Genomic DNA, 17009 nt, shown 5'->3' on the forward strand with positions numbered 1-17009 from the left:
GAAGAAGAAGAAGAAGAAGAAGAAGAAGAAGAAGAAGAAGAAGAAGACAGTTTGGATGAAAGGAAGGAAGGGAAGAGCGTGTAACGCTATCAGAAGGTAGGTAGAGAAAAAGGATTGTATCCTCGACGGTTGGCGTTGGTCGTTCAGGAGAGCGTTGGCACGCGGGTACGACGTCCCCCGTGCCTGGCTCGTTTCGTCAACATTTCCGTCGGTCGTCTGTGTCGCGATAGAGGCCGGAAGTAAACACGATGCTGTGCCGTGCGATCGACCGAGCGTGCTCGATAGATCCGTTCACGGCGGCCGACGAGTTGAGACTGAGCGGCAACTCGCGGAACAGACCGATCGCGATCCACGAGTACTACCGACCGCGAGCCCGATGCACAGTGGGGAAACTGTGTGTTGTGTGCGCGACCAGACCATCGCGAGGAACTCGCGAGGTACTCGCGCGCAGGTACGTACAGCGGTATTGTTCTTGGGCTTCGTAAAAGTTACCCCTTTATCGATCAAATAAATTCGTTTTCAACATAATGTATTTCGGGTTCTAACGTGACAAAATGTCGAGTGCATATTCCTATTTAAATTACGGTAATAAATAATTGAATGTAAAGGCATAGAATTAGTTTCTGCTCCTATTCCAAAACCAGGGAACCTGTTGCCCTACCAAAGATCTTGTTTTATCGAAGAGATCCATCGAAACCATTGCTTTATTCGAGGAGAATAAGAAATGAAGCTCCAGAAATCACTCGCTCCAAAATTCCACCAGAGTCGAACATCTCACCTATTATCAATATTCTAATTAATTTTAAACATTCTAGACTTGATAAGTGGCAGCTCGTTTATTTTAGCAGCGTAGACAAAGGCTAAAAAACGGAATATCGGTTTCCAATTTTCAGGAACGTGCGAAGGAAATAATCAAAGACTTATCGACGCTGGCGAGTGATGGAACGCGGGTCACGTGACTTACTATACCGGTCTGACCATAACGCACGCTGCCATTAAGTATTCAACTCTTGGCACATTTTTTCGCACACGTGGAGCGAGAATTACTAGCTATTTAGCAGGCCTACCTTACAAATCTTTTAATAATTTTGTGTACACTCCGTCTGAGATGAAAAAGAATCGTAAACGACTGACGTCGACGATAATTTGGCTAATTTTGTCGACACCAGCACGTTCTTGAATATTTCGAGACTCTTTATTTGCTTTGTCCAAGTTTAGTTTCGTTGGTTAGTGTCTTAGTCTTGTTACTCCGAGTAGGTAGTCCTTTCCTCTGAATAATTTCCAACCAAAAGAATATTTCCCAAATACATACACACTTTCCGTAGATTTCTCAGACAAAGTACAAATATAAAACAGAAACGATCTCACGTGTCTGAGCGTGCACGTGGTTAATATAAATGACGTCGACAATGAATTATCGTCGTCCAAGTAAAATAAAGACAGCTTTGTTTTATATCACCTAAAGCCTATAGATAGATTACAAAGATTATTTGCCTCCCATAAAATCGCTGCAGATATCGGAACAACCTTAAAAAGAAAATTTTTTAAAGTATTCACAAGTCACAAAACAAATTACAATTTCTGGACTATATCAACGATTCAATCAAAATATTCAAAAATATTCACCAACAACATGAAACGACTGATTCGAACCGAGGGGATAACAAAAATAGTCACTTTTCCATGTGCGACGTTTAAAAAGCAGCGTCAACACTTTAACACTAGGTGCGAATCGCGCGCGATAAGGGATGGCTTTGGTTGTTCTTTACTCCAGGTGATTAAACACTCGGGTTTATCAGTGATACGAGGAATTTCGTATTCGTTTTTTTTTTCATATCTGCTCTCGACTTCAAACGCTCGGTGTACGGCACTGTAAAATCGAGGTCTGTGTGTGCATCGATATAGACGCACGAGTGCAGTCACGTACACGTGGAGACACGTACACGTGACTGAGAGCCAGCCAGTGAGTCACCACTCGCTACTCAATGCGCGAGCGCGAGCACCAGCGCACTAACACTACTCGCTAGAGGGCTTCCTGTTTTTCGGGAGGATCGATGACGAGTTTTACCATTGATAAGAACGATATCGCGAAAACGAACGCGCCAGGTGGTTGTCCAAGTAATTCCAGGATATTAACCTTGTCGCAATGAGGAATTAAAAAGGGATCCCGTTATAGTAACGTCTTAAGTGACTTCATTTTGCAAGCCTAATTTTGCTAAAAAATTGCAATAGGTTTTATTGAATAGTTGTGTCCAAATAATAAATTATGGCTAAATCTTGTCTTTAAATTTACATTTATTTTAAATCGGTTTTATCTCATTGATTCATTTCTACTGATTTACTTAACATTCTATTTACATTCTATTTATTACGTTTAGTCTTGGAATAGGTATTATCTTTAACCTTTCTGCTAAGCTTTTTCTTGCTTTAACAACGTTACACAGCTATTCCTGCACCCCTACTTAAATATTTACTTTCAAATGTCCGTACCTCGATGCTTTTTATGGAGTCTATGAGAGAAAAATTACATTATTGCGTGTTGTAAGAAGGTATCATAATGGGAAAGGGGCCATTAAAGCATGCAAATTTTATAAACCTTCCCTTAGGAAGGATCTGTGGCCAATCCCTATCTTCAGTTCTTTAAGTCGCCCCTCATACTGACTCTAAAAGTCTTCGAACTAATAAATATGAAGTATCAATGGAAACTTATTTCTTTTAAAAATAATTTAGATGTCTTAGATTATGCATTTCATGCTATCTATTCCTGGAAGATATAGCGAGCTACATATATATACATACATATGTACATTTACTTCAACTTAAATTAAATCATTAAATGTATAAAACAAGTTTCGTTTAATTCTTGAATTTGTATCGTAATGTACTACAACATTGATTAAGACGTATCGTTACCATTATCGTTATTGTTTATGTCTGTCGAGCTTCATCGACCAAATTCCGCGAAATTTCCGCGGACAGGAAGAGCAATAATTGCCGATGTTATCGATGGCGTCACCTGCCTTCTCGTTCTCGTCTGGTTTTATGATTCGGTGAAAGTTCACAAGACGATTTAAACGTATTCTCGAGAATCGACGGCGTAGTTCCGATTATCGCTTTGAACCACGAATTCCCTCCATCGCTGATTGCGAATATTTATAACAAGGGAACAAATTCATGGAAAAATCTGAACAAATTCTTAAGCGTACTCTAGAATTTACTAAAATTTGTACAAAAATAAAAGATTGTCGTTAGAGTCTAAGAAACTAGTTGAAATAATTAAAGTTGAACTAGAAAAGGTGCATCATGACTCAAAGGATTAATTTTTAGTTTTGCCACAAACGAGGATCGACTGTTCGCCCGATCGATCGGCGTATTGCGCTGTCGATACTCCGGTATTATCGTCCATCGTGTCTTCTCTTTCCCCCCCCCCCTTTTTTCGTCATTGCATGCGATTTTTATGAACGCGCGACCATGAATAATTCATCATACGCTTGGCTACCGAACGATATTTCCCGACTAGAAATTTCTTGCGCGTTCGTGCAATTATCCGCGTTGCGTTTTTTTAAAATGGTGTACTTTGCTATTAATTTCACGACATTCTTCGACCATGCGTTACGATGATTGGGTTATTAAATAACCGCGGTAATGATTCCGATGAATTCTTGCAATCGGCTGATAAAAAATTACAAATCCGAGGGAACCAGTTTGCCTTCACTTCTGCCACCGAACTTTTCACTTTTTACATTAGTTTTAATTTCACTCATCGTGGTGGGAAACATTACGCACAACTGTAACAATGATGAACATTTCATTCGAATGAATTATTCAGACATATTTGTATTACTTCCTTTGGAATTCTCCGATTTAAATTTTAATTTTTAGGGAAGAAGTAGTGTTCGCAAAGTTGCTGTTTTCTTTTTTATTCCTTATTCAAAATTTGCATGCAAATGAGAACATTCACGATTCAGAGGAAATTCCGTTTCATTGAACGCGAGATATTCCTCCGAATCGCGGGTTAACGGTGCGCAGACGTAAATTGTTTTTTCAGGTGAACGTATACAAAAACTGCATTGGATTTTCTACAGAAATTTCCGAAAAGCTACTCCATCGCGTGAAATTACCTGTTTTTGTTATCGTTCCGCGTCTCTGTTGCACACAAAAATAAAACAAGGAAGAATTGAAACAATATCGCGTATCAGATTCCCACGATATCGCGACCATCGAATTGTTACACTCGATTTATCGTTTCCTACCGAATCTGGTCTGTTTTTCCCCAACCGTGGCTAATCGATCAATGAGTTTTACTTTTTCCCTTGTCAGCTAATCGATGCACTCACAGATTCCCAATCGACCAGACTTGGATAAGATTGGCGGTATCGGGGTGTTTGTGCCCCGAATGAAAAAAGAAAAAAGAGACGCGTGAAAATACCGCGAATTCGAATCGAAGCAAAATTTAGCAAATTCGAGTACGGAGAAATGCTATCCAAAAGTTGTTCAGTCACTGACTGTTTCTTTCCGAACATATATTTATGGAATCCATACTTGATTTTTCCGCTTGAAGAATGATAAATTCCTTTCTCCCCAAAATTCAGTAGTTTGATTTGTAAATTTATTCATTTTATCAATTAAAAAATCTTTGTAACCTGACTTGTATATTCCCTTTTTTTTTGTTTTGTTGTTAATTGTTGGAAGCCTCGTTTTTCACGAAACAGAGTTTGGAAAACGCTATCGTAGACAAGCAATACGCGCAACCTAGAGTTGTCTATTTTCGTCCGCTCGTTAAATAAATATGAATGTACACGGTGACACCGTGGCAAACGATTTATCGGCCGTCCCGACGCTGGTAATACTCGACTCGAATCGTAGCCTTCCATTATCGATTCGGAATATAAAATCGCGCGTCGATGGCCGTTCTATTTTAATCCCACGAAAAAACGAGAGGCACGCGAACGTAAAAGTGAAATTACAAGCTAGGAAAAGCACGATGACGAAGCAAACTTCGAGGGACAAGTCGTAGAGGAGTAAGAAAAGAGTGACTGGAATAGTAATGGAAAAATGGAGGAATAAATAAAGAGCCTTTAGGTGAAGTGGAAGGTGTTGGTTCAAGTGTCTGAATACTATTCGGCCACGATTTCGGTATTTGACTATTCAGCTACGATTCGGGTACTTGACTAACCCAAATCGAACAAGTCGAATTTCAGCGAAGATTTCCGCGCGTGTCCGCAGATGCGCGTAGCTCGTTCGCGCGTGGTCATCCACTCCGCGCCAAAGATAGACTCTGACATCATACACAGAAGCATCACTCGGGTCGAACGAGCGATAAACATGCTTGCACGATGTCTCTACACGCGGAAGGTTTACGTTGCCTGTTAGAACTGTCTCAATTGACATCTTCCAATGCACCCGGCCAACGCGCCATCACGCGCGCGACGTCTCCGCCAAAATAGAAGAAAATGGCAGACAGAGGCGTGGACCATCGAAAGGTTGTGTTGTGAAATAGACGTCTTACGAGAATATCCTTCAATTGATTCACCGAAGAAATGTCATCGGGACCTCGCTCGACGAGACGAGTTCTTTCATTTTCTCAATTTCGCGAAGAAGCACCGAGTCTTGTTTGTCGCGTATATCAAGCGACTGCGATTTACACAGGCTCAGATGCTCAAGGCTTATGGTAGCTCGTAACACTTGCCGCTATATTGATAACGCACGGTATACAGACGCGTACCCACGAGCAAACACGCGTCTTTGTGCTATCAATCTGACGTCACTTGGTGTACAGATAAAGGCCAGATTTGTGGTGGTGCGCACGAACCGCGAGCATCGCTGGAAAAAGAAATCGCGGCGATGAATCGACATGATTTTCCTAATGGAAGGCGTCCTCGAAAGTCGGACACTTGGGTTCTGTGAACCTGGTTCGCGTTTGCTTCGTCAGAGGAGGATAAATCTAGAAGATTCGCGGCAGACCTCGAGGGAAATTTAAGTATTGGTTATTTAGGCGAGCAATCTTTTTTGGTTCGGTATTTTTTGGTTCTTCACGGTCGTAAGTAAACCTCGGTAATGTTTATTGTTGTATACTTTAGGGTTTAGTCTGTTGTGTAAATTGAACGTGGAGTACTAGATTCTTAACTACTCAAATACTGTGTGAATACTTAATTATTCTATTACGATTCGAGTACACGATTATTCAAATATTGCTTGAGTACTTGACTATTCGAATAGTATTTGATCAATCGAGCAGAATCCAATGTCTACGAAACATTCAACTACTCCCAGCCTCGATTCATATCCATCAGTGCATGCATTGACAGAACAACCTATACCTATACCTGAAATTTCGAAACGCCTAAATTCCTCCCATTAATTAATTACTGTAATGGCTCGAATATGGCCTCTCCAAGGGAACCTGCTCGAGTCCCCGCAAGGTGTTACAAAACATTGCAGCAACAGGAAACCGAAGCTGCGCTCGATACCTCAAGTGGAATTGCTCCATCGCGACACGTCCCGATACGATCGCTCCGAAAACGATCGTACTCGATCGTTCCCTATCTCAAAATCTGCTTAGCCTAATCAGATTTTTCCTACGAGGATCGATTCATTTGTTTTTTTTTTTTTTTTTTTTTTATTCTAAGGGAAACGACGGTGCATTCGTCGCCATGAAAGACAGAGGAATGTCGTGTCCCGCGAGCGTTGGCCGGATAGAAAGTGGTTCTCGAACTGGAGTGGCGTCACACACAATTTGACTCACCGATTCTGCGTGTCGCGCGACGTTGGTTAGGCTTACTTGCCCAAGCGACAACCGCCGGTATTTATATTTATGCCGTTGACCAGGCCCGCTCGTAATACTATTTCCGCGGTAATTACGTATTCGAGTCGCGTCTGAGTTTCATTACGACAAGCGCCGTCTCGATCGACGAGCGAATACGGCCCCGGGCGGGCCCGATCTCGATCGACGTTGGACCATTACAGATATGGTCCGAGAATGGGACTCGGACTTGTAGAATTCGTGTCCAAAAAGAAACTGCAAAATGCACAAAGAAACCCGCGACTTTATACAACGTCGTGCTACGGTGTAAAGTTTATCGCGTCACGAGACACCTTTCAATGTTATCATACCCGTTTGACTAATAAATACAATAGTAAATGATTGTGCATACAAAAATAGATCGAAAACGTAAAATAAAGTTTTCTCGCGGGAGCGTTCGTTTTGGAGAACATGGGGTTTGAATATGCACCATCCATATTCAAACTCCATGTTCTCCAAAACGAAGCCTCGTACCAGGAAAAGTTATTCCATGTCTTCGATGTACTTTTTCGCGCAGAATCATCTTCCAGCATTTGCATAAGGCTCGTATCTGTATGCGCAACGGCAATTCCGCGCAGAATCTTCCTCGAGCAAATAGCTTTATCGCAAAACAAACGGGAATGCATCGCGACGTAAAATTCTCGAGAAAGAAAGGATTTAGCGAGGGTGAAGGGAAGGGAAGAAGATAAAGTACTTACCGATCGACGCGAATTTGAATCTCTTGATCCTTGGCAGAGTGGCAGTAGTGCAGGCGCGTGCTAAGGTTGGCATGGTGTTATCTCTCTCAGACAACGTGCTAGGTCGCGACGAGTTGGACGATGCTTCCAGTTCTGGGACAGCGGCTCGTTTGACGACTCTTTCCTCGGTGCCAGTCACCTCTACCGCTAATGAACGGATTCTTCGTTGACGCGTATCTCGTGACGTGTATGGTGTGTCATTAAGCAGCGGCGCATCGTATGCTATTAGGCTGACGGGTTGCAAAATTTCGCGCAATGGGACTGGACGCGAAGCAGGTGGCCTTTGAGGGGGAGTCGCGGGGGAACTCCGAAGTTACCGACTCTTAATCAACGCAGGAAGTTGACGAATTTTTCTACGTTCGAATGTTCAAGTCATCGAGGTGGAAGAAGAATTCGAATACTGGATTGTTCGAATTCGATTCACTATTTGACTACTTGGCTACTCAAATGCTATTTAGATTAATTACTCGCGTTGAAAGAGATTTAAACGTAGGATAGGGCAGATTTCCAATTCACACTCCTCGGTGTATTGTCTTGGGATTCTTGGACACTAGCCTAACTAATTGGATCAAGCCAGGTGCGCAACTGTCCGAGAATCTCGAAACAAATTAAACCAACGAGGTCTTGTTTGGCACGAATTTAAGTCGTTAGAAATCAACGTCTCGACATAAACACACAGGAAATGCTCTAAGTCACTACGATTCCCTTGAAGATAAGATTCATCCTAACCTACTCAATATCTCCGAGTCTATATTTTTACTGATCGATAAATTCCCTATCACGCACTCTTTTACCTATCGTAATACAACTGTTTCGACCTTTTCCTAGAACTGTAACGCTACCTGCACTTCAAAAGGACTCCGTGTTGCTTACGCTGCGCGATTCGACGCGAGCGTGGAATGCGGTGGCCTAACTTCCGCGTCAAAGTCAGCAATTGCTTATTCGACGATGGAGTGTGACTGCAACCAAATAGCAACCGTGAAACGAAACTTTTCGACAAGAGTACGACCTCGAGAGAAGCTGAATCAACGCTCCAGCTCACCTTGCACGTGAGGAGCAAATGTTCAGGCTTGAACACGAAAAGGATCGAGAATTATTCCGAGCCGCGGTTACATAAACGTTTCTGGGATTTGGAATTCCTATTCTAGTGTTATGGCACAATAGTTTGGGTCACGTGGTCCCAGACCATTGATTATTTATCATCCTGCTATTCACTGTCAGCGTTAACCGCGATCGAGGCGAAGATACAGAGACGTCGGTGTTCGTACACGCTTCTGCCTCCGGTGATAACGTCTGGCGTTCCAGTTTCTCCATCCCGTGATTGACATCACCCTTTGAACCTGGGACTTTATTTTCTAGGTCTCGTAGCAGCCACTGGCGTCATCTTGTCCAACGAGGATTTCGTATTTACTTTAAATATCAATGACTCGATCGAGAGATACTCATTGCAAGACGGTGACGTGTTGCGATGACTGTGAATGTCCACTCGCTGATACTTTGAGAGTGATATGGAGTGCACCGTGAGGCAATCGAGAAGGCTTCCAATCGCTTGCCAGGTCATTCTAAACTGGAAAGATCGCATACAGTAGGAATATATGTTCAATCATCACCGAGATAAGATATTGGTCTTGATGTCATGAGCTAGGTATCGATGAAGAATGTTTGTCTGTCTTTATAAGTCTACTTCTACTTCACAAATATTGTATTCGCGTGAAGTTTCGGAACGACGACAGGAGAGGTGTCTGATGACACTCGAACTGCAGAGTTTCGCAATCTTTGTTGCAACAACGAATGAGACCCTGTTGGCAGGTGAACGACCGACTTGAACAACATCTGTGCTATAAATTACAATGCGTTCTGCTGCGTCCTTCGGGAGGAAAGAGGATCATAATAAAGTTGGAAACCATCATCTAAACAATGACAGAAGTGTGACACCCGGACAAATGACTCGATGCGTAAACATTATCTTGTTTTCTACAATTTTGTCAACACGATCGTCTATCTAGGCACTCTGAAACTGTTTTCAAAGATAAAAGCACGAGGACTGATTCCAAAAGTGAATGTCTCGATACGTGCCAAGGTTGGCAAACAATTCCACTTCAATTGTAAAATATACACACTGTAGAATACAAAAAGATTGTGTCTCTGAAGTGAATGGTCTCGATGTAGAAAGGGTGAAGAAACAATTCCAATTCAAAGATAAACTACTCAACTAATAGACTAGATCCATCGCTTAATCACCACTCTATCAACATATTCTCTTCCCACAACACTTCCAGTGCTCCAAGAAGTGAACATCTCAAGGTATATCAATATCAACAATTCCTATCACAAATCACCCTATCAACCACTAATACTCCTAACCAAGCTTGCCACCATCCAAGAAGTCTATGTCCAATCATAGTCGACACGGTATTCCCCAGACTGCTTAATGACACACGTCTACGTGTGGACCTCGACGAAGATACTCTCAGCGAACTTACTCATCGAAGACGGTCTCTTCACGGACGTTCCGGCGAGCAGCAGCCCCGATGGTTTACCACGATGGTTCACCGCTGACTGCGCCGCGGTCCGGCCAGCCAGGGATATCTTAGCGCTCATCCTCGAGGTGGCTGCCGATTCCTGAAATCCTGACTCACGTACCGGGAAGTCGAGCACGGAGGTCGCGTTGGCATACCTCCTCGTTAAATCACGCCAGACCTTCTCGCCGCTATTATTCGATGGAACCGGCTGATACGTCCGTGTTGGGCCGTCGGTCTCGAGTCTGCTGATGAAGTCTCTGTAAAAGGCAACCATGAGAACGTATTTCAGGATCCACTTTAGGTACCTATGTCTCGCAGTGACTTTAACTTCAGGGCTCCTTCGAGCACTTTGTGTTAATGATAGAAGATAGATAGAGCTCTGAAGAGCTCTATTCGCGAGGGATTCGTTACTTGAGGATTCTGATAGATTGTAGTTTTAAGATTAGGATAAAAGGAGCAGAAAAGTATTATACTACTTTTCTATGAAATGAATATTTATGGTGGAGAGTGCAATTCTTTTTCCAAGCGTCGGATGATGACGCGTAGTAGTTTCAAGATGGCCGTGAGGAGAAAAGCATGCAGTTTTCTTCTAAAAATTCTACCTAGAGTTAAATACCCACCAGGAGGTCGAGCTCAGGCATTTTCCAGGCATATCTCCAATTTCCAGACTGTTCAACTGCTGTACGCGAACTTCAGGCGTTGCTCAGCATCCAACAGTAATCGCTTCATGTTTCCCGCTCGGATACGACTCAAACAGGCGCTGAAATTTCGTCACGCCGATCTGAAACGAAAATGGAGACTTGTTATTCGCGACAACGCTGCGTGTCGCTCGAAATCGTCAAGCGCAAATCATGCGCGGATTCTTGGAATCGTGATCGCGCTTGTTGATGTTTACCTATTCGCCAACACTTTTGAAATGTTATTTCGAACGGTGTGTTATCTTCTGTCGCGGTTACTTCATCCTTGAAACGTAATCACGATGTTTCGGTTCAAGGAATAACTTTCGATACAGTGTATCCATGTTTGAAACGATGAAGTATACGAATACTGTTGGAACGTTTGGGTATTCGAGTTATTTTTACTGTTTGATTACTTGAGTGTTTAAAGAGTTTGTTATTGAAATGCTCGAGCACTTAAAGGGTTTGACTTTTGAAATGCTTGAGTATTTAAAGAGTTTACTATTTGAATACTTGACTGTTTGGACTCTGAAGCATTTGATAAACAGGAGCCTGAAATATTATTTCAAGCAGTCACTTCTGATTTATATTTCAGATACTCCAACTCTGGCCTGAATCACGCACCAGGAAGTGGGAAATCGGAGGTCAAACGATTTAAAATCACGACGAGCCTTTTATTAACGATCACCCTGGCAGTTCCCGCTCGAGAATCACCATATTCGACGGACCTAACCCTGGACCAGGTTTCCAGCAGCCTGTTTACGTATCCGACACGTGATCGCTCCGTTCACTTCCGTCACTTCCAAGAACGTTTTCGCGACTCTTGTCTATTTTCCCTACAGGTATATTTTCACAGTTGCGATTCTCAAACATGGAGAACGCTAAAAACTTTTACGGTAATATTATCGTTTTCAGGGTGTTGCGAGTAATCGTTTCTGGTGATGACTTTCACCACAGAAAAACGAGAAAACATCGTTATATTTTTAAACAGAGCTCGAAGAAACTCATGGGAGGGGTTCGACCTTTGAAGTCTCATCAAGATCAAGAAGTAATGGAACATCTTTGAGGAAGTGGCATGAGTATCTTTGGACAAGTGGTGGGGGTGTTCGAGGTCTCAAGGGAAGAAAAGATGTTTCCACCCCCTTTCGTCGCCGGTTGCCCTGAGGAAACGAGCCAAGCATTTTATCTTCCGATCGTCGAGCCTCTGGTGGCCCTGAGAGTGCAGCGGGTCATCGCGAACAATGTCCCAGGGTGAATAATTCGCGAGAATAACATGGACGACGGAAAAACACGAGGGCCAGCTGCTGCGAGCGCGTTGACTCCTTTGACTCACGACGCCGGCGACCGGACGCCGAAGGACCTTGAAGAGGGAACAGGAACTCCGCGGGCTCCGCGCCAAGGCGAGCCAGAATCGCGCGTTTCTTTGTCTCTAACTATTCTGGCGCGTTAACAGCGCTCTCGTAAACCCATCGCGATTATTGATAAGCGTCCGATCGGGGACCACTTAACATTCTGCCAGAGTTACTCACTCTTTTTGAGGCCAAAGTGATTGGAGTGTTGGATGAAAGTAGTTTGAGTACTGGTGGAGATGTTGAGTGTTGAAGTAGCTGAGTATTGGGACAGGTGAGTATTTGAGTGGTTGAGTATTGGAGCAGATGAGTATTTGAATGGTTGAGTATTGGAAATGAAAGTGCACGAAGTTTGGAAAACTTTGCACATCCACTCAGCAAATAATCACACCTCCCGACATAAGTGTATACTTATCCTCTCGTTTTCTCCTTCGACTTATGTTCTTCCGTATTGTGTATAGACTTTCGTTTCGCAACGACTACGATCATTGTCATTACGCGTACGAAGAGAAGTCAGTTTGCGAATACAAAGGACAGTAACTTCTACTTGTAGTCGCTAAAAAAAGCATACTCCGTCCGTTTCACGAATATAAATTCATCTATGTTATCAGTATATAAAAGTAAACACTTGTCCCGTATAATTTTATTTTCGAGTCACAATTTTAATTATGCAATCGCTCACCGTTCCTTATCAATTGTTTACGGAAAATCCTGTGGAAAATATTGGAACTTACTCCCAACAAGATTGATAATTATAATGAGTCACCGCGAGGTGTGAAAAACTGGCTTATGAATAGTCAATAAGATCACACCATGCTACATTAGACAATGGTGACGTTTTATAACCGTTTTTACTGCGCTTTACGTATCGCGACCTTTGGTATTTCTTGTTTTATTTGCTTTTATCTTCGCGTATATGCTCCGGTACATTTGCTTAATAAAGACACTGAAATAGAATCACCGTGTCCACTCTTGTTTTTAACGAAAACAGTTTAAAAAAAGACACATAGATGGAAAATTGAAAATTAACAGAGACATCCATATCGAGCTACAATTTGGATTACGGTAATCCTTCCTTCCTTCCTGTCGTAACAATGGCGACGAAAAATAATCAGAAAGAAATGGACCAACAATAAAACGTCTCGAGTCGGGATCGAAGTCGTCTCGAGTCACGCTAATACCGGAAGACCTTTCGGATCTTCCGGTTGGCCACAGAGACGGTGTCGTTGAATCGAGAGAAAGAGACGCTGAAAGCAACGCAGAAAGAACGTAGAAATGCCGCGAGTTCTACGGCCCCCACTGCTGTACCCGCGTAGTATGCCGTGTATTTAAATAGAATTCAAGCCTCAAGGAGAAAACGCAAGGCTGCGGCAAGGACTCGGACTGTTTTATGCCTCGCGCTGGATCACTGTCACTAACAGCCTACCAGAACAGGCTTAAAGGCGGCCGTCTAAACGCTCCTTCTAGACGCGAAAGTAGCTCGTGCATAATTAACTCACCACGCGACCAACCATCGAAATCCAACCCACATTCTCACCGTTTCATGCCTTTCTGGCTCCCTGAATCTAAAGAAGAGGTCTGTTTTTTTAACATACATTATAAACGTAGGATAAACATTTCTTAATAAAATATTCATACTGCCATGGAGATCTCGATAAAAGGAGCAGGAAAGTTTTATGAAACTTTTCTCTAAGATGAATAGTCGAGAATTCATTCTTACTCCAAACAGTAATCACTTGCAATTTTAAGGAAGCTTCACAGCCACACACTCGTGCCCCCTTCTCTGTACAACATTTCTATACTAACTAGAGTAATTCTAGAACTCTTGTTAGTTACGATTGACACTTTGTTCCAGCCACAACTTTTCAAACCAGCCGGTATATAAATTATCAGCGGCGATCGACCTATTTTTTCCCCCAGGAAAATGGAAGCACGAGTGGCGTCAGCTCAGATTTCGATCTCGCCCGACTATTAACGTTCCCATCGTCGCTGCGATCGCGATTACCATCGAGATGATTATTTTTATCGCAGCAGAACGGTATCGAACGACGACGGGCATAATTCCAGGCGAATCAATACGACGCGGCCACCGAAGACATAACCGTTCCCCGCTATCGAGCGAGAATGCTCACGTAACCAGACGCTGTGAGCACACCTTAAGGCTGCTTTACAACGAAACGGTGCCACTACCGCATTACTAGCTATCTACGCTATGCCGCAGCTAGTTGAACCGGGTTATTACTTACCAATACTGTTATTACCGCGTCACCGACGCTATACTCCTTTGCCAGGTGGCTAATGATTTACAGTCTTAATGAGCAACAACGGCAACCTCGACCGGGGGACGGCCCCAAAAAATTAACCTATCGCCGCGTATCGCGATTGTTGAAGGCAACAACCGTGCAGTTTATCACGCCTTGTTTATAATCATAGAGAAAGAATGTCGAAGGACAACATTATTCTGTGAAAAGGGGTAAATATAATTATACTGCTAAAAAGGAGTAACTTGCCAAGTCAACAATCACCTAATGCAAACTCTTCAATGAACCTCACTGCTAACAAGGAACAACCTCTCAAGTTAATAATCTCCTAATTTAAAAAACTCTTCAACGAACCGTTTCGAAGACCCCAGGTGACGGTACCGTAAGACCAGGCTCAAGCCTAACTCATCCTCCCCCCTAGGTTACTTAGACTCCTCACGAGCGGCAGTTAATCACCTGAGCAAAAATATAGTCGTTAGGCTATGCAGTTACGAACTACAGCCTCGATAAATCCTTCTGTTTACAAGCGTTAAGCGCGCTCCTCGAGGGGTGGGATTTCAGGATTAATGGGTTAAGGTGTTCAGCGTATCCGTGGCCCACATCTGGGCCCTCGTTCGCGAATACACGATCACGAACCTAATCCCATCGGATCTCTGCAACGAAACGAACTGTGCTCGATCTAATTTCCATTCCCAAACGAATGCAGCCGATGAATTATACAGCGATCGCTGGTTGATTAAGCGGCGTTGCGTGACCGTCGATACGAGGAATCGTTTCCCTTATTCGCGCTCGATTAGGCAGAAAGCTTTCGCGGAGAAACCGTTTGAGCCCCGACATTTCGAGCTCGATGGGGTGGATTTTTGGCACTTGCGCTTTGAGGAGGAAGGTAAAAGTTTCCTGGGGCGTGGAAATGGTTTCCTTTTTCTCTTCTTTTGCTATCAGCGCCAGACAGATCTCTTCCTGGATTTTTGAAGGGGATGAAAGGTGGCCTATTGAAGCTGAAGGGGTTGACAGAACCTCGAGCAGGTCGATATACTGTTTATTTGTAGGAGAATTAAATTTATAGATTAATTTGCGTATTATTTGTTAATTTCTATAATACTTCTGCATTTTGTAAAATTTCTATATACTTTTCGAGGTTCGCCAGGCTACATTACAACCCTTCCTCTATGTCTTCTTCAGAAATTGGAGTAATTCAACTAAAAGACCAATTCCTGTAATTCCAATTTCGTATAAATGTTAGAGTACTCTAGCTTGAAACTGAACTGTTAAAGAAATTTTTCAGATTGTTATCGACCTGCGATGCTAAATACTCGGCGCGTTATCTTGACCTTCAATATTTGCAACGACGATTCTGACGTCGCAATCGCCTTCGAATCTTCTGAACTATAATGTTCCGACGTCATGGTTCCAACAATAATTCTGACATCATCTTCGTTTATCTCTCTGAAGGCAACATAATAATTAAATCGTTCTAGTTCCGCGGTGACCATATCGTTTATCGTTGCACTGCATGAGTCGATGCTAATGGAAGATATCCAAACGTGCAGGAAACGTGTCGCATGTGATTTAATTAATTGCGCAGCGATCCATGGATCGATAGAGGCTCGAAGACTGTTCACAATGCAAATTGGGATGCTCTTTTCGTTAGTGAAAAGATAGTAGTAGACAATGGCGGGCACAAGGCCACTCAGTAAAAAAAGAATCTATCTCTCCATCCCTCGACAGATAAAACCCTAATTATCCGACTGATTTCTACGATTTCTAGGTGTCTAATCCATTAAATGTCAAATTTGTTTGTAATTCAAGTGCTAGACCGCGTGACATTGGCGCTCTCTTAGGGTTCCTACGTCATTCTTGCGAAAAGATCGCGTCGTGGGGGGTATGCCGCAACAATTAGGGTGGCATACGGACCGTATTACCAACATAATCAAATCACATGGACCCTTGCAGCTCCGTCATGCCCGTTGACAAGGCTACAAAAGGGGGTGGCCACCCTCTCGAGCCCCCGAGGATCCTCTGCCGATGCCTATTGGCCTTGTACACTCGGTTGATTCATCTGTTTGCTTTTTATTATCTCACCGACCACCGGAAAGTACCGTGGCCATCCCGTCGAGGGTGGCGTTAATCAATTTATGAGATCAGCAGAGGAGACGACGAACGAGCATAAACGATCATTCGGGGTGCCCCCGAAACCGTTTCCTGTCCACCAGCAACGAAACTCCACGGTATCATCCTTGCTTCCGGTGGGATAGTAAAAATATATACAGCTAATTTTTTTTTTCTGTAGATATTATTTGCTTCTTCTTTGAGAATTTTTTATTTGGAATTCTTTTATTTGGAAAGGGTAGATTCTTGTGTCTGACGTGCAGAAGATGCGGTCCCTGAGTGGATTTAATAATACAATAGAAAGTAGAAGACTACGAAGAAGTCTGAATCCTTCGAACTTCAAATCGTGTTGAAATCGAAACCCTAAATGACTTCTGACTCCTGAGGTGCGTTGGGGTGGAATCGAAGCACTCCCGAGCAATTTCGTGGAAGCAACTCTATTGACTCTGTTAACATGCCTCCTTATTTACGGTAGATTCAACGGGAACTGTACAGGGAGAATGTAAACGACGCATGAATGTTAATAGTAAGATGATATCGAAACGTTGCTTT

General features: G+C 43.0%; 2 protein-coding genes across 4 annotated transcripts in view; one reads left to right on the forward strand and one right to left on the reverse strand.

Moving 5' to 3' along the window:
• LOC128894182 (dual specificity protein phosphatase 10) overlaps positions 1-10158 on the reverse strand; it is a 61504-nt gene extending 51346 nt beyond the window's left edge. The window contains exons 1-2 of the mRNA XM_054155717.1: positions 10023-10158; positions 7501-7686 (exon numbers count right to left, since the gene is read on the reverse strand). Coding sequence (XP_054011692.1) covers positions 7501-7686; positions 10023-10140 — 304 coding nt within the window. The 5' untranslated portion in view covers positions 10141-10158. The remainder of the gene's footprint in view (positions 1-7500; positions 7687-10022) is intronic.
• LOC128894184 (pre-mRNA-splicing factor CWC22 homolog) overlaps positions 1-13027 on the forward strand; it is a 13346-nt gene extending 319 nt beyond the window's left edge. The window contains exons 1-4 of one of the 3 annotated variants that reach the window (XR_008461474.1): positions 1-96; positions 11334-11580; positions 11654-12361; positions 12394-13027. The exon at positions 1-96 is cut by the window's left edge and continues 319 nt beyond it. Coding sequence is in view for 1 of the 3 variants with exons in the window: in XM_054155731.1 (XP_054011706.1) it covers positions 1-96; positions 11334-11580; positions 11654-11680 (370 nt within the window). In the remaining 2 variants the exon portion in view is untranslated. Of the gene's footprint in view, positions 97-10244; positions 10363-11333; positions 11581-11653 lie in introns of those variants that run through there. The other 2 variants (XR_008461475.1, XM_054155731.1) reach the window with 2 other exon arrangements.
• Positions 13028-17009: the final 3982 nt, after the last annotated feature.

This window comes from Hylaeus anthracinus, unplaced genomic scaffold (genome assembly GCF_026225885.1).
Source record: "Hylaeus anthracinus isolate JK02 unplaced genomic scaffold, UHH_iyHylAnth1.0_haploid 3, whole genome shotgun sequence".
NCBI classification, from domain to species: domain Eukaryota; kingdom Metazoa; phylum Arthropoda; class Insecta; order Hymenoptera; family Colletidae; genus Hylaeus; species Hylaeus anthracinus.